Below are 19,609 nucleotides of genomic sequence, written 5' to 3'. Positions count from 1 at the left end.
CTTCCGCCCACTTTGACCTCAAATAGGGAATCCTACCGGCGAACAGAGTCGGAACTTCGAAATTCTGGGATTGTTCGGGAGATCGGCCGTGACGTGACGGGAGGTTTTCGCACTTCGATGACTCTTTCTCCGCCAATGGCGTTCTGACTGAGTAATCAATTTTCCGAATGCCAGGGAAGCCAAGCCTTGCCTGGGGAATATTTTCTGGTACCTTGCGTTGTTTGGAGTGTGGGGTATTTGTTCGCAGCCGTCTCCTACACCCTATCCTCCCCAATGGCTCAGAAGGCTCAGGTGCATACCCAATTTCTCTCTGAGAAGGTCGTGCTGCTTCTGCGACCAAAACCCTGTACGGATGGGTGTCCAGGAAGAGGGTTTCCTAGCGTGAGACTCCTCAGAGACTAGGTACAATCGAGCTTCGAGGTGGAGAAGCAGCAGCATATCCCCATGGGGAAGTGATATGCATGCGCTTTATTGTTGAAATAATGCGAAATTCTTGGCTTCACTCAAAAAAGGTTGGCATGGTCAATGGCTTGGAGATTTCTCCGCACTTAACGTGTAGAAAATCCGGGGACTGACCTGCTCTAACCGGACTGGGTATCGGAATATAGTACACGGAGGCGGAGCTAGCCTGAAGAATACTTGATTAGGAGAATTAGGAGGCGGAGGTGATCAGGACTTGGAAACAGGTCGTGCCGATCTTTTTCGCTTGAGGGTCGCTCACCCTTGTATGGGTACCTAGTTTACTAGCAACAGGGCAGTATGATGCAGAGTCCCAGAACAAGATCACGGTATTCAGGTCTGACTGCTCGGCTACAGCCGAGCTTTGATGAGGATGCATAGACGTCGTATCCGCTCAGATCTTCTGTATCCAGCACGGCTGGCTCGGAAATTATTCCAATCCTAGACTCCTGCCACAGACAACACCAGATGGAGAACACCATGTCTGGGCAAGGCTGGGCAACCGTGCTACAGACTGTTGAACACGCAAATATATAAAGGCGCTGAAGAACCACCCTGATCCAAATATCCGACAGTAAGAAGACGGAACTCCGACACCATGAAGAACTTCCTCTCTCTTCTTTCAACCATCGCACCGCTTGCCTTGGCAACCCCAGTTGCCAGACAAGCGGGTTCACACCCCTTCGGTCGACGGGCTGAACTTTGTCATTGATGGGAAGACCGGTTACTTTGCTGGATCAAACGCGTACTGGCTCCCCTTCCTTACCAACGACGCCGATGTCGATCTTGCGATGGGCCATTTCGCGGAGTCAGGCCTCAAGATCCTCCGTACTTGGGGTTTCAACGATGTGAACACCGTCCCCGGAGAAGGGACAGTTTACTTCCAGCTCCACGAGAACGGCGTTTCAACCATCAACACCGGAAAGGACGGCCTTCAGCGTCTGGATTATGTTGTTTCGGCAGCAGAGAAGGAGGGAATTAAGTTGATTATCCCCTTCGTGAACAACTGGGATGACTATGGCGGCATGAACGCCTACGCCAAAGCCTATGGCGGCGACAAGATCAGCTGGTACACCGATGCTGATATGCAGGGCGCGTACCAGGCCTACATCAAGGCAGTGGTCTCCCGATACGCGGATTCGCCTAGTATTTTCGCCTGGGAGCTGGCGAACGAGCCGCGCTGTGCATCGTGCGATACTTCCGTCATCAACAAGTGGGCGACTGATACGAGTGCCTTTATTAAGTCTCTCGATCCTAACCACCTTGTGACTATTGGAGATGGTAAGTAAATCCTCAAGCCCACTTTCGGATATTATTCAATCCGGGGATCAGTCAGCTAATTCATATTCTAGAGGGTATGGGTCTTGAGGGAAGCACTGATTACCCCTATACCAACGTCGAAGGCACTGACTTTGCCCTGAATCTCGCCATTCCCGACGTCGACTTTGGCACCTTGCACCTCTACACTACCGACTGTACGTTTGCATATCTTGTCCCTTGTTCGTATCTCGTACTAACCACGAATAAATAACAGGGGGCGTGACTAACAACTCCTGGGGAAACACATGGGTTCAAGACCACGCCGCGATCTGTGAATCCCTTGGCAAGCCATGTCTGTTTGAGGAATATGGAATGAAGGACGCTCACTGCACCGACGAGTTGGCGTGGCAGGACACTGCTCTGGCCGCGACTGGAATGGCTGCCGATTTGTTCTGGCAGTTTGGCGATACTCTTAGCGGAGGACAAACCCACAACGACAGGTACACAGTCTACTACGGCACTGATGACTGGACCTGTGTGGTGACCGACCATGTTGCTGAGATCAATGCTGCTTAGGGCTGGGCTGCAACGGTTAGCCTAGCCTAGACTTGTCAACTGTCTCACTGGGCTGGGGGTTTGACCCTAGGCACGGTATATGTACGGTTTTGGATTAGGATGAGAGATAGGTTCCTATCACTGATGGGTTAAGACAACTTGTTAACCTAGCAGAGCGAAGAAATTATAAATCAGATGCACATCCTCGACATGAGAGTAACACTATTATGACGAGCTCGTCATTCCAACGACTCCTAAGTAGCCGTTCATTGTTCATAAACCTCATGCCCCCTCTAACAGTGTTTATTAAATGTAATTGTTTGGGATCATGTGCGTTCCGGGGTTGTATATGATCGCTGCCCACTATTTTGCAGAAGGCTATTCTTCAGTGAGTTCCTACTATCTAGTATTCCTACTATAGCAGCGTTCTAATAGCACAGCATTGTCATACAGAAATTTGCAAGCAAGTCTCATAAGCCTTCCTTCAGTCAACCTTAGTTTGGACCCCATCCCGATCTCGATGATCTTCTTCTGGGCGTTCGCTTGGAAGAACAATGGCACGGTCGAGCTTGTAAGGCAATCCACGATGACGGCCTCGGATCATCACAGCACAAACAACCAGCTTGCTGAAAACGGTAAACTGTCCAGATAAGGACGTCGAAACAGTGGGATACCCAAGACTAAGCCCGACATTGCCACTTTTTTGAAATTAGTCAACATAAACATGTAAATAGCACATGAATAACTCACTAGGCTGAGACAACTTCGAATAACACAGAGAACACAGAGAAGGCCTGGAATCGTTAGAAATTTATTCTCGCAACATTGGATATCGACCACTTACAGGAATTGACGTATCTGCAATCTTACCAGCCTCGGCAACGCAGATGCAAAAGCAGCCGAGGAAAATGTACCACAGGTCAAAGGTCAGTTGGTTCTGAATATGGTTCATAATGTAAGACCGGCCGTCGTGCTCGTCCATGTGACCCTCAGTACCATATACACCCAGCGTCCTCTCTTCATAAACATTGGACGCTCTGATGCTTATCGCAATCGGAAAAATCGCAATATACATCATGACCACCAAGCTGAATTGGACGGCTGGGCTCACATCGGCCAAATTGAAAGTCGCTGTACCCGTATGACGCGCCGATGCGGCTTGGAAAATAGCAGCGAGAACTCGAGGACCGGGGGCGAGGTTGTTCACGGCGGGATTGTTCAAGTCCAGCACAATGATGAGGAGAACATCGATCGAGTTCATCACGAATAGGATTCCGAAGAGAATCCAGGTTGGCCCGCTTGGGAAAAGCAGTGTATAACACCGTCGTGGATGATCGAGTAGGAATCTGAGCGGGTCTTTGAGAGAGGATTTCTCCGGGCAAACTTTGTAGAAGATCCAGATAACGAGTCGAAGAAGGCATGGATAACAAGTGTTCCCGGCAAATGCAAGGAAACTCATGAGGATCATTGGGAAGGTTGCATCTTGAAACGAGATCATCGAGTCTGGTGTCAGAGTAAAGCCAAGATTGTCGACCATCGTCTGGGCGGAGTAAAAGCCCCTGCTGTGCGGTAAGTCACTGTATAGTAGTTGGTTACATTTGATGGAGACAACTTACCACCAAACATTGCCTTGCCCACATTCAGCGAGATAATCACGATATTTCGGATCCGCGTGCAGAATCCACCCCACAAGACAGACTGCACCGAAGAGATGCAGACCAAAGAAGTATCCCACGACAATTTTTAACAAAAGCTTCAAGCTTCGATACTCGATACCGCCGAGCGCTTCCCGGTCTTCGTCAGACAGGTTGTAGAACTGGGAGTTCCGGCCTATCGTAGCTTGCGAAGACATATTCGGCAGATCGAGCTGTTTCATTTCCCTCGGCGTTGTTGCTGGCATCGCTCGCTCAGTACTAGAAGAGCCTTCCAAAACGAACACTGAGCGAGCTGAGCTTATAACTCGCTCAAGGGTCAGCGTACGTGAACGTGACTGTATGCTTCTGGTTGTCTGCCGACGAGTAAGGACTTTCTCGGACGGTCCTTTCATAGTGATTAACTTGCAGTTACGTTTATGTGCCATCTTATCGACTTACCCTCATCTTCATCATTAAGACTTGCGTCAATCTCATCAAACGAGGCCCCTATAGAGTATTCGTGAGAATACGGAGGGAAATATGAGAGTGATTTTCATATACCTCTTTCACGTCTCCACGGTGGCGGAATATACAGAGCTTTGTCCTTGTCGGAAACCGGCCGATTGTCTTCAGCAAATGTGATGGTTTGTTTCGGATTAGTATTCGGAACGGGTGTCTCATCGGTTTTTGCATCCTTCGATTCCAGGGAAACGCTAGTGTATGAGTTAGTACCCATTCCACTTGACTACCTTGTCATGCATTGGAACCAACCTGGAAGACTTGGCCTGAGTCTCAACACGCGCTCTTTCCTTATCCGAGTTGTCTATTTCGTGGCTGCTCAATCCCTCGTTTGGTGTTTCATCATTGTTGCTACTTAAACTCCCTTTGTGCTTCAAGTGCGCCTCTGCGTCTTGTTCGGGAGCCTGTGGCCTCAAAAGATGCGGTGCTATAGGCGGAGAGACAAGTTAGTTCTCTATATAAGTGTTGAGCAGAAGGGCGAAGGCTTCTCACCGACTTCTTTAAAGCGCTTTTCAAACCATCGGACTCGAAATACAATGACGATGATGTTGATAAACCCCAGATTCCCCAAAATTGGAATGAAATATATGTATAGCTGCTGGTAGGTCTTCAAAGATTTGACGTCGACACTAGACATGGAAAGACTTTGTTTAGCCGATCGAGATCGAAGAGAACAATGAATAAAATACTCACGTATTCAGGCCCGACTCAGTCGATGCGCTGGCTCCGAAGAAATAAGCATCGACGGCTTTCAGATTACCATAAGGATAAATGATAACCAAGCTTAGCACGCTGAGAGTAATAATCCATGCGTCTGCAAGAAAAATTAGAAAAAAATTAGAAGGGGCAGGGATATATAGATGCAGACGTACAATGCAGGGCGAGAAAGTCTATCGGTGGCTTCCACATGGCACAAAACTCGCAGGAATGTTTCACTGGATTCAAAGGGGCCTGCAGAATTCCATTATATAGTCGTAGCTTATCGGTAATTTCAAAAATTATCGCGTACAAGATGAACCAGTGCGATAAAGAATTTTGCGTGAGGCATTTACTAGGCAAATCAAGTTGGGCTCTTGGCTGCTTGCGGCTTGTCAGCTCCAACATCCGTACTTAGCGCGCTCGTCGACATCGAGGCTGAGCATGAAAAAGAAAATTTAGCTACAGACAAATCAGATGCTTGGATTCTAGATTTTACGATTTTGGTGATACCATTGGCCACAGAGTCGCTCTTATAGTATTGTCTGGTAGTGAACTGCATGGACTTGCCTATCCTAGGGTTACACCTCTCTAAAGCACTTTGTTTCATTTGTATAGGGAGACACTGCTCGTTTCGCATCTCGTTTTACTTGGTTTTAGAATGTCAAAACTAGACCTTTGAAAGGCAACTTTGAACATAGAAAATGTTCCACATTGAGATCTAAGATTTTGAGAGTTGCCTCAGTCATGTCAAAAATGTTATGTAGATTAGAGAGAAAACGATAATCTTTAGTAAACCAGACATTAATGTGAATGAGCCCATCCTTCATTCCTCAAGAAAATCTACGAATTCGGCTACGTGAGGTTAGGCTTAGATCTCCTCTCATGATCCCTCCATGAATGAGAGGCGCAGAAAAATCCCGCATACTGGATCCGGTAAGATTTTCTATAAAAAATGGGATAGCACACCAGAAATTTTGTGACGTCTCCTGATTATACGAGCTCATCTTGTATTTGCTTTTTACATACGGAGTAGAATGGCCAGGCTTCAACTGGTTTTACTACGTCCCCACACACGGTCATATGTAAGGTGGAACACACCAACACCTGGGCAGAGCCAAGTCTCGTAATGCTGAAGTCGTTTCTTTTCTTTCCCCCCTAAAGCGTCACATTTGCCGATCAGATCTGTTGTTAGCTTTTGGTGCAAACCTCGTCAGGTTGTCAGGTGAAGTCAACTTACTACCTCCTAGCAATCAGCCGCTACCTAGGTAGTGGAAGGTCCCCAGGAAAGGCAAAAATTGCAAAGCGTCATCCTACCAGGCGGTTAGGGCCTCTCCCACTTGGAGCAAGTAATTACCACTAGTTAGGTAGCTTGGTCCACGCTCAGAGTGGTTAGTATGCCGATGAAAATTTATCGTATTGGTGAAGAGCTTAATAGGAAGATAGGCAGGAAAGAGGTGGGTAAACGCCTGTAAATATAATTGGATTGTCAACTACGATACATATAATTGCTGCTTCATAGTAACATTGATCGCTACAGAGTGGTCTATTACCCAGTTATTCCGAACCTCTTCATTGCCACCTTTTAATAACATTGAAGTAATACACTACCGACAAGTAGACAGCCTCTCTATTTCATAGAGGAGTTATATCTGTTGGGGGATCCCCCCTAGGTGGGATGATTCTTTATGTCATGCAGACTGAGCCCTTTCAGTTTGCTTGTCCTTTGTTAGTGCAGGCCTTTATAAAGGCCCTGCTTTGCTAGTTTGCATAGCAAGAGTTTCTTCCTCCTCCGTCTCTCTAGTAGCATGTAGCATCAAGAATATCAAACGTGTCACGATCTGATGTCACATGCCAGGTCGATAAAATGTCTAGAGTTTGCTTTCTTTGTTTGCCTCCCTAAGCGATAGGGTGGGGTTTGCATTGACCTTAGTTCGATTAGCTTTGTCCGGAGCTCGCCAGGTCTTGCTTCTCTTTCTTCCCCGTCTTTAGTATCTTGAATAAAATACTCCCTTGCTCGCTCTCGCTTGCTTGTAGACCTAGCTCGTAATAAAATGTTTCTCACGTCTAAGGGACTAAACTGGTGCTAAAGAGCATTTTAAGATTGCTTGTGGTGCGGATAGAGGTATAAGTAGACTTTAGACTACTTTCGACTAATACTCTTGAGGTAGATTATAATATTTTCTATAGGCCCATTTAATGTTTAGCAAGATAGGGCCCACATTCACCCACAATCAAAACATAGGCCATTTTTCTCAGAAAGAAATATAATACCAAAGTGTCAAGATATGTAGTAAAGCAACTGCAAAATGCAGAAAGGCTTTGACACTCTACCAGCTGAAAGTTACTCTCTATAGCACCTATTATATTTGCGTTTCTAACTTTGGCACGTTGTAAATGTCTAGTTTAGAGAACAGCGATAGTACTCTTAGTGGTAAGGTACAAAATGGCTGACTTTCCAGTAGCGTGCGCCTATGAGGTGAAGGAGATTCTCTCTATTATTGACAGGGAAAGCGATTCTGGGCTCAAATGTAGATACTCGCATGTTGCACGTTGAAAGGCCAATGTCTGCTATGAGTTCGAGCGTCAAGTATTACTTTGTTTTTGATTTCCTCACTGCGCAATGAAGTGAGAATATTGGATATGTGCTATTATCATGGCGCAAGAGTGTCGGCACGCACCACATGGGGCAGAGATTGTGGTGGCATCGAGTGTATCCGCATTTGACGCCATATATCAAATAGCGTTCCATCATAGGATTCAAGAAAGGATCCCAGTGTGTAAGTGGTGGAACTGATTTCGATCTATGCTATACAACATAGTATTTGTCTGTTTTGACAAGCTTTTTTTCTTTCATTGACGGGGACTGCAATCGGCCTTCGACCCGACTTATCCAAGGAACCTTTTGACATGTGCAAACTCGCATCCATAGCCTGCGGATGGCCAGAACCCCAACATCTGCAGGTGCGCCGAGAATCGGCTCATTTCAAGTACCTGCAATGATGCCCAATCTAAATTTAGCCAATCGAGCAACTTCAAAATGCTACGAGTAATGCGACCGCATCATTTAGTTATTAAGCCTAACTGACCCCGTTCGCATCCTTTTTGTCCATTTCCACTACTTGCTCTCCTAGCACCCTACCTCCTGAACCCCGTCAACACGACTTTCACCAAGCATTATATAACGGTCTGTTTGTCCACCTCACGCCCTCCTTCATTTTGATTATGTATGTTAATAAACCTGTAGAGCGGAGATGCTAGAGTTGGGACCATGCCACGTCCATAATAGGATGCGAGAAAAGAAACCATGGCTTCGAGACGCCCTTCCAAACCAGCTATGCGTTTTATGCAATCGGCCTTACTGCGCCAGCCACAAAGGGGATAGGGATGGTGTTTGTGAGATAAACCATGAGTCGTACTATCGTAACCATCCACATGCCAAGAACATATATCGAACCTATGAGGACTTCTGGATGAATGATCGTGCATCAGATTTTGAGGATTGAGGAGGAGGAAAAGATGGAGGGGAAAATGACGCGAACTTTTGGGCTGAGATATTTGAGGCTCGAAACTATAACCAGGATGCGTGACTTAAGCCTCACTATGTATATGTTCTTCTTTACCGGCGTGCAGGGCATGTACAAACTGAGTGGTTGAACTATTATACTAAGTTAACTCCTAAAGCCAAGTATATAACAGTTCCCTTTACTGACACTGGAGAGTCATAGCCTAAGTGTTAGCTTATCCCTCATTGAGAACTACCGATTGTACTGAGTCTATATTTCAAAGGAATGGTCTATCTCTTCAGATAAAAGTAAAATGGGCCTATATGACCTAGCCCTTTGCGCTCCATAACACCCGCCAACAAATTATCAATAACATAACGGAAGTGGTCGAAAATTTGGTCGGTCATCGTAAATGATCGCGGCGAACACCGTTACTTCATACACCATCTCGCGCAGCTATACGACCTCAATCAGCTTTGACTGCTATCGACAAAACAAAAGCTTTCCGCGGAAAGGAAAAGAACAAGGACTCACACTAGCAAACCCTCATTGCCCCCAGATAACTCGTTTCCCATTCTGATCGTTAATCACAGAATCGATATCTTTCAGGCCTTAAATAACTTCCCAATCCATTTGATCTCGTTTGGTTGAGTGGCAACTGGGTGTCCCGTGTCAAAGAACCCTACATTCCAATCATAAGTAACTGGTCAGGCTTGACGGGTGGGATTTGTTTGACGAGATTGTTGATTGTCTCTAGACTTACCTTCAGGCCGGCCTTAATGGCGGCGAGGTATTGTTCCTGTAGACTACGACGGTGAGTACCTTAGGGTTTAGGGGACGGCACTCACGAGGATATTATAAAGAAACAGTACCGTATTGGAGTTAATCTAGGAATATGAGTAACACAGCCAGTATTTAAGCATTCAACATAGCTATTGTTTGGAGTGGAATTGAGGTAAATTAAAACATAAAGAGTTTCTTTGGATGAATATCCAAACAAGAAATTCCCGACATCACATATTTGGCACATATCCCGAGTCGGGAATTGATGTGGGACTCGGAACTCACACCTTACGCCCTACAGCTAAGTTGGAAACAGGATTTCCCGTTCGATCACAGCTCTCGGAGACATTTGAACTGACGAATTGAGATTTCCTGTAGAGGAATGTTGGGGATTACCTGATCGACCATGACAACAAAGGTTAAGGAGGATATGACGTCGTTGACATCCTGCAAGTCCTGAACAAACCCCGAAAGAAACATATATAGTTAAGATCGATAAAACCGGTTCTCTAACGATACAGAATATTGAATTCGTCATGCCTTCAGCTATCGTCACTGGTGCTACTGGTAAGCTCTGTCCTGGAAATTCCCATAACCCATGAAGCTAACATCAGCAAGGAATCACCGGGAGTGCGATCGTGCACCACCTCCTCAAAGATGGAACTTACGACAAGATCTACTCCTTCTCTCGAAGGAACCCAGGATATGAAGATCCAAGAATCCAGCATGTCACTCTGGACCTCCAAAGCTCGGCGCAAGACATGGCAAAGGCCTTCCAAGGCGTTTCCGCCGAGTATGTCTTTTTCTGTGCCTACTTGGCCACCGACGACCAAGCCGAGTTGTCGCGAATAAATGTAGCCTTGCTTTCCAATTTTCTCGAGGCACTCGAGCTCAACGGCGCTGCGCGCAAAATCAAGCGGTTCGTTCTCACCTGCGGATTCAAGCAGTACGGTGTCCACATCGGACCCGGGAAACAGCCTGTACTCGAAGACGACCCTCTTCTACAGAACGACGTAGGCGGGGCTTCCTGGCCTCCAATCTTCTACTACCCCCAACAACAGGTCGTGGCCAAGGCAGCTAAGAAAGGCGGCTGGGAATGGGTTGCTACACTCCCACAAGACGTTCTAGGATACGCCCGAGGCAATTTTATGAACGAAGCAACGGCCCTGGGACTTTACTGTGCTGTCAGTAAAGCCCTTCCTGGATCGGAGCTGCCATTCCTCGGTAGCAGGGCCAACTACTTCGCTTTCAATTGCTGGACGTCGGCGAACCTACATGCCAAGTTCTGTCTCTGGGCGGCTGTCGCGCCGGGTGCCGGGAACCAGATCTTTAATGTGATCAATGGTGACACTGAGTCTTTCCAGAACCTCTGGCCGCGTCTGGCCGCTCGGTTCGGATGTCGCGTTCCTGATCCCATGTTCCCCAACGGTGGTACCCCGGATACTAAGGGGTTCAAGAACTATGAGTCATCCACAGTTCGATTTTCAAACAAGCCTCCTCTCAAGGCATTAGCCTCGTCACTAGGTCTCTCTAGAGACCCGTCCGCTGAGGAGTCTCCCACGCTTTTCCTGCAGATTGACCCGGAGAAATGGGCCAAACGAGAGGATGTCAACAAGGCATGGGCTCAGCTTCGAGACAAGTACAATCTTGATCAAGATGCATGGGATAAGGCCACATGGGACTTCTTGATTATGGCAATGGGTAGAGACTGGAGTTGTGTTGGGAGTATGAGTAAGGCACGGAAATTGGGCTGGACTGGGTATGCAGATACTTGGGATGAGTTGGAAGATACGTTCAAAACTCTGGAAAGTAAAGGTATTCTTCCACCGTTGGATCAGTTGAAGCGGGATTTCTAGTCTGCTTCTTCTAGAAAGGATGCCGTCAAGCATTATGTGATGTTCTTGATCAAAAGTGTGTATATGGACTTGGATATTCGTTTCCTCGCAACCATTCATATCTACTGCCTATATCATACAAAGTGGGTATACACTATGAACAGAAAAATCTATAAGGAGTACAGTGTATATGATATATAAAGACCTTTATAGGGAACAAAACCCCTTTTGACACAAAGACATTTTATTTATACAAAGTCTTGGCATCCGTGTGGGGAAAAGGCAAAACAAAGACCAGGTGAAAACCAAATCGAGAACTTCCAAGACTTCCAAGAATTCCAAGACAGGCTGGACTTCCTCGAAACATCCCACGTGTCAATCCCAACCTCGACACATTCCATCCAATTCCCCATCCCCTTCCCGCCTAACAAAATCCAAACAATCATCCCCAACACCAATTCCACATTCCCCATCCCACCGATCAGCGCATACCACACCAAAACCCCCCACCCCGATCTGGCATGCCAAGCCAATCCCATCCCCGAGACCGACCCGACAGACGGGACCGGGATCGGGAGCGCGACCGCGACCGCGCACGCGAGCAAGAGCGCTCCCGCCGTCGAGACCGCGACCGCGACCGGGAGCGCGAGTACATCCGCGGCCGCTACGAAGACCCCGACGAAGGCGCAACGTCCAGCCCTGGCAACGCGCGCACGGCGAAATACCGTTTCCGCGGGGAATCAGGGTACGAGTCGAATTCGTATAACGAGCGCGATGATTACGACGAGGAGCGTGAGCGGCGCAAGGAGCGGAGACGCAGACGGAGGGAGGAAGAGGATGAAGCGGCTGGTCTTGTTTATGGGTCTGGGGAGGGGAAGGAGAAGGGATAGAGAGGGGGGAGTTCTAGGGTGAAGGATTCGCCGGCTACGTCACCTACTAAACGACGGGATCGAGAGAGGCGGTATCGCAGGGAGGAGAGTGCGAGTGCGAGTCCTGTCAGAGAGAGACGGAGGGATATTGATGTTGATGCTGAGGCTGAGGCGCGGAGACGGAGGCGACGTGAGCGCGAGCGTGAAAGAGAAAGGGAGCGCGAGCGGGATATCGATGCTGCTGCTGCTGCGGCGTCGGCGAGAAAACATCGCAGCACGGAGTCTTCGAGTAGTGCTGCGCATCTCTTGAGTGTGGATGCTATGGCGCGTCTCGCTGCTGAGCAGGAGGATGCGGATCGCATGGAGCGGTCTCGCGCAGAAGAGGAGGCGCGTCGGGAACGTCGGCGGCAGAAGAAGCGAGCTGCTCTGGATGGTGCTGCTGGTGCGGGACTTGGTGCGGAAGTTGCACAGGGCCGCTCACGCCATAAAGCGGGCGCGCGAGTTGTGTCGGGTGCGTATTTGGAAGAAGGGCATAGTTCTGACGCTCGGGTTCGTCGTCGTGGCGGTGGTGGACCTGCTATGGAAGATCATTGGAAAGACGAAGACAGCTGGGAAGGCAGCTTGGACAGCCGTGGAGGACCACCGGCTTGGAAATTTTGGTCCAATTGGTCGAGAAAGAAACGTATCTTGGTCGGATGTCTACTGGTGTTGCTTCTCTTGCTTGCTATCATCATCCCGGTTGCAATTGTTGTGTCAAAAAAGCAAGGCTCAGATTCAAAAGAGAGTTCCTCGGGCTCCGATGAGAGTTCTACCACCTCTAATTTGGGCAGTATCAGCCGCGACAGCATACCGGTAAGGCTTCAGTATGAACCTCGATGGAATTTGCTAACACCAGCGCTTCAGAGTTACGCCAAAGGCACCGTCTTGGACCCATTTACGTGGTATGAGACCAAAGGGTTCAACCTCACGTTCACAAATGACACTGTGGGTGGTCTTTCCGTCATGGGAATCAACTCGGATTGGGATGACTCTGCCCGGGCGAACGACAAAGTGCCTCCGCTTAACAAGCCGTTCCCTTACGGCACACAGCCGATCCGCGGAGTCAATCTAGGCGGGTGGCTGTCTATCGAACCCTTCATTACCCCGTCCTTGTTCAGCGAGTGGCCATCCAGTGCTAGTATCATTGATGAGTATACCTTGACTAAAAAGCTCGGAAGCTCTGCGGCGCGCACCATTGAGAAACATTATGCCGAATTCGTCTCAGAGTCAGATATAGAAGAGATCAAGGAAGCCGGACTAGATCACGTCCGCATCCCATACTCCTACTGGGCCGTGACTACCTACGACGGCGACCCATACGTCCCTAAGATTGCGTGGCGTTATCTCCTGCGCGCAATCGAGTGGTGCCGCAAGCACGGGCTGCGGGTCAAACTCGACCTCCACGGACTCCCGGGTAGTCAAAACGGTTGGAACCACAGTGGCCAGCAAGGCAGCATCAACTGGTTGACCGGCTCAGACGGTGCCCTCAACCGTAAGCGATCACTTGAGATTCACGACCAACTCTCGCAGTTCTTTGCGCAAGATCGGTATAAGAATGTGGTGACAATCTACGGCCTGGTAAACGAGCCACTGATGCTGACCCTGCCCGTCGAGAAGGTCCTAGATTGGACCCAGGAGGCAGCGGAACTCGTCCGCAAGAATGGTGTCACTGCCACTCTTGTCCTTCACGACGGGTTCCTGAATCTCGCCAAGTGGGACAACATGTTCCAAACACACCCGGACAACATGTACCTCGACACCCATCAATACACCACCTTCAACACGGGCGAGATCGTCTTGAACCACACCGCGAAGGTCGACATCATCTGCAATAATTGGCATCCCATGCTGAAGGAAATCAACACGACAACTTCTGGGTAAATAAAGCTTCTTTTCTTTCTATTTTCATACGCTAACACATTACTAGATGGGGTCCGACCATTTGCGGTGAATGGTCGCAGGCAGATACAGACTGCGCGCAGTATGTGAACAACGTCGGCCGCGGTACCCGATGGGAAGGGACCTACGATACCAATTCCAACACGGCATATTGCCCAACAGCGGACGAAGGAACGTGCAGCTGCGCAGATGCGAATATGGATCCATCCAAGTATACGGATACATACAAGAGGTTCCTGCAGATATATGCCGAGGCACAGATGTCTGCCTTCGAAACGGCAATGGGATGGTTCTACTGGACCTGGCGGACGGAGTCAGCCGCGCAGTGGAGTTATCGCACTGCGTGGAAGAACGGATATATGCCGAGCAAGGCATATAGTCCTTCGTTCAAATGCGGCGATACAGTACCGGACTTTGACGGTGCAGCGGAAAGTTTCTGATATGATTTTACTGCATTTGTTTACATTTTGTTGCATTTTGCGTTTCATTTTGATGTTTGCATAGATACCATGGATAAAGATTAGATTTGTTGCATATGACTCCAATTCCCGGTTCTGGATATTGGATATCTTCCCTCGTTCCAGCAGTTTCTTCGAGTCGAAATAATTTCAATCCCAGCTCCGATGCAATGCCATGCTAGTACCTATGCTTCAAACCACCCTCCAGCCTCCCACACGCCAGGCTGGTAAACAACTTCCTCCCGGACCCACTGAAGCCTAACACCCCCAAGTAACCGATCGACCCTGTGGAAATCAATCGGCTTCATAACCCACCCGTCAAAGCCCGAATCCATATACATCTTTCGATTCTCCTCGAGCAGGGAAGCCGAGACAGCAAAAATGGGAATGCGAGGCGCTGGCGTGTTCTCATTAGCCAGCTCTTGCTGCTCGAACTCGCGAATCATCTGCGTTGCACCGAGGCCATCGACGATAGGCATCTGCAGGAAATTTGACTGTTAGTATGTTGGGTTGAGATGGGGATTGCTACATTGTTGGTTGGGCGTACTTGTAGATCCATCAGCACTGCATCGAATCGCGTCGAATCCGCTTTGTAGGCAGACGCGCATTCTTTGCCATTGCTTGTCATGTGCACTGTGTGGCCAAATTTCTCGAGGCGCTTTTGGACGATCGTGCTGTTGATTGGGTCGTCTTCCGCAACGAGGACGTGGAGGTTCCAGTCCATCGTGGGAGAGACGCTCTGGTTGGTTGGGGATTCTGTGGGTGGTGAGATCGGTAGGGGTTCTTGGATGGGAGATTTGGATGCTCCTGATGGTTGCCTAGAATCTTGCTTTGGAAGGATAGTGGTCTGCTTATCTGGCTCGTTGCTCTGTTCGAGATGCTGGCCAGAAAGGGAGATGTTTCTTGATTCGCCGGTTTTCAAGCTTACATCGATGTTCACGAGGGATTGCTCTAATCCCAGTTCTGGACTTTGACCACATTCACATGGAATACCCCCTTTTCGCTTGTTTGTTACGCAATTTGAGGATATGGTGTCTTGCTTTGTCTCTTGATTTCTTTCATCTTCCTGCAGATGGTCGTTTGACGTGGCACATGTGTTCTGCTTTTGGCCACTATCTTCATCCGGAAGAGGAAACGCAAGCCTGATCTTGAAGCAACTTCCCTTGCCTTGTTCGGACTTCAAGCTTAGCTGCCCGTTCATATTGCGCACGATTCGGGCGACCAATGCGAGGCCCAGACCAAGCACACTTTCAGTTTCAGTGGTATCGTCACCTGGAGTGCGCTCATAGGACTTAGGACTCTGCATATATCCCTTGTTGGAGACTTGTTCCAGCTCGCAGAACAAGGTTTCGACAGTCTCTTGGGACATGCCAGACCCAGTATCGTGTATTGCCACTTCAACACAGATATGATCTAGCTCCAGCAGCTCCGGTACGATACAAGACTCGATTGTCACTGCACCTGCGGATGTGTGCTGTATAGCATTGCTGATCAAGTTTGTTATCACCTGGCGTACCCGTCGTTGGTCTCCGAGCACGGGAGGTAGGGCTGCGTGTTGGACCACCTGGAGGTCGACATGCTTCTGTCGTGCTTCTTCCCAGAAAATGTCCGTTGCTTCGGTGAGGGTCTCTGAGAGATCGAATACCTCATCCTTTATCAATCTTTGTCCGTTTTCGGCATTTGTGAGGTCCAGAAGGTCATTGATGATATATACCAAGGACTTGGAGGCCGAGTGAGATCTCGAAATGTGATCTCGTGTTTCTTGATCTAGAGGTCCATCGAGAACAATCTCCAGATAGTTGATGATGGCGTTGAGAGGTGTTCTGAACTCGTGCGCAGTATTAGCCAGTAAAAGCCTCATCAACTGGTTGTTCTGTAGCGTAGCCTCCTTCTCTTGCCATATATCGGTGAAAGTGCGATATAGCAAGGACAGAACAGACGCCTTTCCAAACTCTGTGGACGACCACTCATGTTGTCGACTCGACCTTTCTGAATCAGATGTGAGGTTATGGCTTTCTAGATCAGCCCGGAAGAAGATAATAAAATCGCGACCATCCACTGAAAGAGGAACGTAAAGCAAACCAGAAAGATGATGGAAGCCAGGTGCGTAGTTGAGATCCTGAACATCAGCAGCTATATCTCCGGACCAAAACACAGTGTCGTTCTCTTTAGCTTTCATGTATTCGAGCAACGCCAGAACTTCCTGTGAATCGGTTGGTTTTCCCAAGATCTTGGCATCGCCCATAATGGACGCTGCGGCGTAATCTGCCCCAAACAGACTGAGAAGATCACCGGGTGGAGTCTTGATAGCCTGAGATGTGCTCACTTTATTTAGGGGGATGTCCGGCTCTTGGAATTGATAGGGTAAACTGTAGGACAGACGCTCAATATTACTTGAAACCGCCCCGGCAACAAACCAACAAACTTTCTGGATGAGCGGATGGAGGCTTTGGCTACTGTTGTAGGACTGACATGATATGAGACCCCAAAGCTTGCCAAAAACATTGATTTGGATTGACAAACAGGCCTGGACGGGGTTGTCGGTTTGCGGCGTTGAGGACGCCGGCGCTGCAGAGAGATAGGTCTTTGACATGTCGAGGGGCATTTTGTTGGTGGAAGCCCGATAGACAAGCTTAGAAGTGCCCTGCCTTCCAGAACAAGAGGAGCATACAGTATTGCGCGTATATAGTTTCTTCAATCCTTCGCGGAAGGTTGATTCCGGGAAATGCATGCCTTCGTACGAAGTTAGACCGGACGAAGGATCAACCGCATCGGCGACCACGGTCCCGTTGCGATCACTATAAAAGTGATATATGGTCGTTCTGTCAAACCCGACAAGATTTTGCAAAGTGGTGATGGTATGTTGAAGAAGAGCTTCGAGTGTTTGGGCATTTGCAAGGCGCTGGAGAATCCGGGGTTTGGTATTGAGAAGCTCTGACGAGTCCGGAATTTTGCTATTTCTGGTATCAGGACCCTTTCCCGGAGGACTTAGAGCCTCGAAAAATGCTCCAGAAGTCATATCTAATGCCTGGCTTTCAGACGTTGTTGTTTGACTTTCTGAATTCTCCAAATGAGGGCGATCCTTTGTCCCTTGAGCATCGGGCTGAATCTCGCAAATGACATAGTTTTTATATACTGCGCTCGTATGCATGGTACACCAAGTACCTTGGGTATATCCGTCGGATGATAACAGAGAAAGAGAAAAAACCTCAGGGCCTGATTGCTCGACCGAGTAGTCATCGCTCGAGACGAATTCAGCATGAGCAAGAAAGTTTCTCCGTTGCGAGAATGGCAATATATCACAAAATGTTTGAAGCTCGAAGAGTTCATCAGGAGAATGCCCAATAATCTCCTTGGAGTTGTCGCTCGCTATTTGCACTTCAAAGTTACCGTCGGACTCAGTCATCACAACGAGTGCACCGAATGACTGAATGAAAATGTCCTCTTCATCTTCATGCGAATAGTATATCCCTTTTGTTTTTTTGTGGAAGTCAAGCACCTCGCCACCGTTTTGCAAAGTGCTTGTCAATTGTGCCAAAATGTTGGGATTATGGCTAGTGTATGATTGTCCTTTGAGAGTCGATGAAGTCTCGCTCCCACCATCACTCTTTTGGTGTAGTCGAGTGGGATAGTCGGATCCCCGTGAGACACCCTCCTCCGCATTCATACCCTTCCCGGGCGTATTCTTGTGCAGCGAGCCCGCTTGTTCATTGGTGGACCCTGCACTCCTTGTGTCCGAAAAAGGAGATATCGGTGTTTCGAGCTTATCGAGGGAAGGTGTCTGCAGGGCAGACGAGGGCGTGGAATCAATGGAGACGACCGAGCGAACAGGAAACACTCTTTCCGCCGAGTCAATGCCCAGCTGAGGTAATTTCAACTTCGGAGAGAGCAGCTCCGCTACCGTTGATATCTCAGTTTTGTTGTCAGACATGATACACATGGTCTTAGGTATTGCTAGAGACTGCCTCCTCCTAGAAGGCTTTTCCTCTTTCCTGCTGTTTTTCTCTTCCTCATTCTGGTCATCGTAAATGACCGTCCAGTCGCCGTTATCTTTAATGTCGGACGGGGAAGACATATCTCAGTCTTCAATCCTCGATGGAAAGAACAGTTGAGTGGTTAGAACTAAGAAGAGCCACGGCATTAACTCTAACCTAGACATCGACTTTGACAGGGAGCAACCCACCGAAAGCTAGCGGTTTATTCACACTCTTAAGTAATGACTGGCGACATCGAAGTCATCGTGTGTCACGGGTGATATGGGCAACACACGGAGTGTACGAAGAAAATCGAACGAGATTCAAGGGTATACAGTTGAGAGATTGAAAGATCTCCACCAAACTCGTGTTTCAACCGGGGTTACCGAGGGGCTTCTTCCCCAGCTCATGCCTTCTCCTGTGAGCTATCAACCTATCAAAGCATGAGCCACCAAAAACAAGCTTCCTCCCTGGGGGCATGTCCTCGGTTCCTTTGTCCGGTTCGCCGGAGACTACCATCAGACCATCACTTGCAATCCTTTGGACCAGAATCTCAGATCCATGGTATGAGCTTCGGGAAATGGTCTGGCCCAATGGATGGCCCTGGCTTCAAGGTATCCAAACTATCCAAGGAGTGCAATCTTCTGCGCTGGACTCGTCCGCCTCTCAGACTCGAGAGATTTGGCGTTCGTGGTCATGCTGCCAGTGTAATCCAAGCAAATATCTCAGAACATTACCAGCAATCAAGTCAGAGCGTTATGTAGGAAGGCGACACTCGGCCACTCCGGACCAGAACCGTAGGACCTAAAATGGAGGTACCTGTTTCGGCCCAACGAGAATCAGCTCAGCTCGGGTGGGCGATACTCCACAGACTCCACAATAGATGAGTCGTCTGTTCTAGTGTGTGACAAACGTGTTGGATGGCGACACGCAAGACGGCTTCGATTTGACAACTGGATTCTCAATTAGCTGCAGTCCTGCCGTAGCAAGTTCGGAGATGAAGTCAGAATATTTCACGAAACTCGAGTTACTCTGCGCATGAGTGTCAAATAGAGGGCAGCCTATCGCACTGTTGGGATAGAGTCCAAAAGGCCGCCATCCATAGCGATAGCAGTCATTATCC

General features: G+C 48.5%; 5 protein-coding genes across 5 annotated transcripts; 3 read left to right on the top strand and 2 right to left on the bottom strand.

Moving 5' to 3' along the window:
* Nucleotides 1–927: 927 nt before the first annotated feature.
* N7519_003557 (glycoside hydrolase 5 family protein) lies at nucleotides 928–2,295 on the top strand (the record flags this gene model as incomplete). The annotated part of the gene is made up of 4 exons (XM_057290335.1): nucleotides 928–963; nucleotides 1,116–1,740; nucleotides 1,812–1,934; nucleotides 1,994–2,295. The coding sequence occupies 4 exons, from the start codon at nucleotides 928–930 to the stop codon at nucleotides 2,293–2,295; spliced, it is 1,086 nt and encodes a 361-aa protein (XP_057151537.1).
* A 463-nt stretch (nucleotides 2,296–2,758) lies between these two features.
* Nucleotides 2,759–5,531, bottom strand: N7519_003556 (potassium ion transporter; the record flags this gene model as incomplete). Its single annotated transcript, XM_057290334.1, has 10 exons — nucleotides 2,759–2,972; nucleotides 3,025–3,068; nucleotides 3,119–3,836; nucleotides 3,891–4,314; nucleotides 4,368–4,415; nucleotides 4,470–4,621; nucleotides 4,680–4,854; nucleotides 4,920–5,056; nucleotides 5,121–5,241; nucleotides 5,300–5,531. The coding sequence occupies 10 exons, from the start codon at nucleotides 5,529–5,531 to the stop codon at nucleotides 2,759–2,761; spliced, it is 2,265 nt and encodes a 754-aa protein (XP_057151536.1).
* A 4,417-nt stretch (nucleotides 5,532–9,948) lies between these two features.
* Nucleotides 9,949–11,268, top strand: N7519_003555 (SDR family oxidoreductase; the record flags this gene model as incomplete). Its single annotated transcript, XM_057290333.1, has 2 exons — nucleotides 9,949–9,979; nucleotides 10,031–11,268. 2 exons carry the CDS (start codon nucleotides 9,949–9,951, stop codon nucleotides 11,266–11,268), a joined length of 1,269 nt encoding a protein of 422 aa, XP_057151535.1.
* Nucleotides 11,269–11,768: 500 nt separating this feature from the next.
* Nucleotides 11,769–14,494, top strand: exg2 (putative exo-beta-1,3-glucanase; the record flags this gene model as incomplete). The annotated part of the gene is made up of 4 exons (XM_057290332.1): nucleotides 11,769–12,109; nucleotides 12,155–12,968; nucleotides 13,020–14,032; nucleotides 14,083–14,494. 4 exons carry the CDS (start codon nucleotides 11,769–11,771, stop codon nucleotides 14,492–14,494), a joined length of 2,580 nt encoding a protein of 859 aa, XP_057151534.1.
* Nucleotides 14,495–14,697: 203 nt separating this feature from the next.
* N7519_003553 (hybrid sensor histidine kinase/response regulator) lies at nucleotides 14,698–18,587 on the bottom strand (the record flags this gene model as incomplete). Its single annotated transcript, XM_057290331.1, has 2 exons — nucleotides 14,698–14,991; nucleotides 15,060–18,587. The coding sequence occupies 2 exons, from the start codon at nucleotides 18,585–18,587 to the stop codon at nucleotides 14,698–14,700; spliced, it is 3,822 nt and encodes a 1,273-aa protein (XP_057151533.1).
* Between the last annotated feature and the right edge of the window lie 1,022 nt (nucleotides 18,588–19,609).

Source organism: Penicillium mononematosum (assembly GCF_028829835.1).
Source record: "Penicillium mononematosum strain IBT 11891 chromosome Unknown utg000002l:1.0-8112719.0:1.0-8118358.0, whole genome shotgun sequence".
NCBI lineage: Eukaryota > Fungi > Ascomycota > Eurotiomycetes > Eurotiales > Aspergillaceae > Penicillium > Penicillium mononematosum.
The sequence above is the reverse complement of the archived record's forward strand: the minus strand, read 5'-3'. Positions and strand labels throughout refer to the sequence as shown.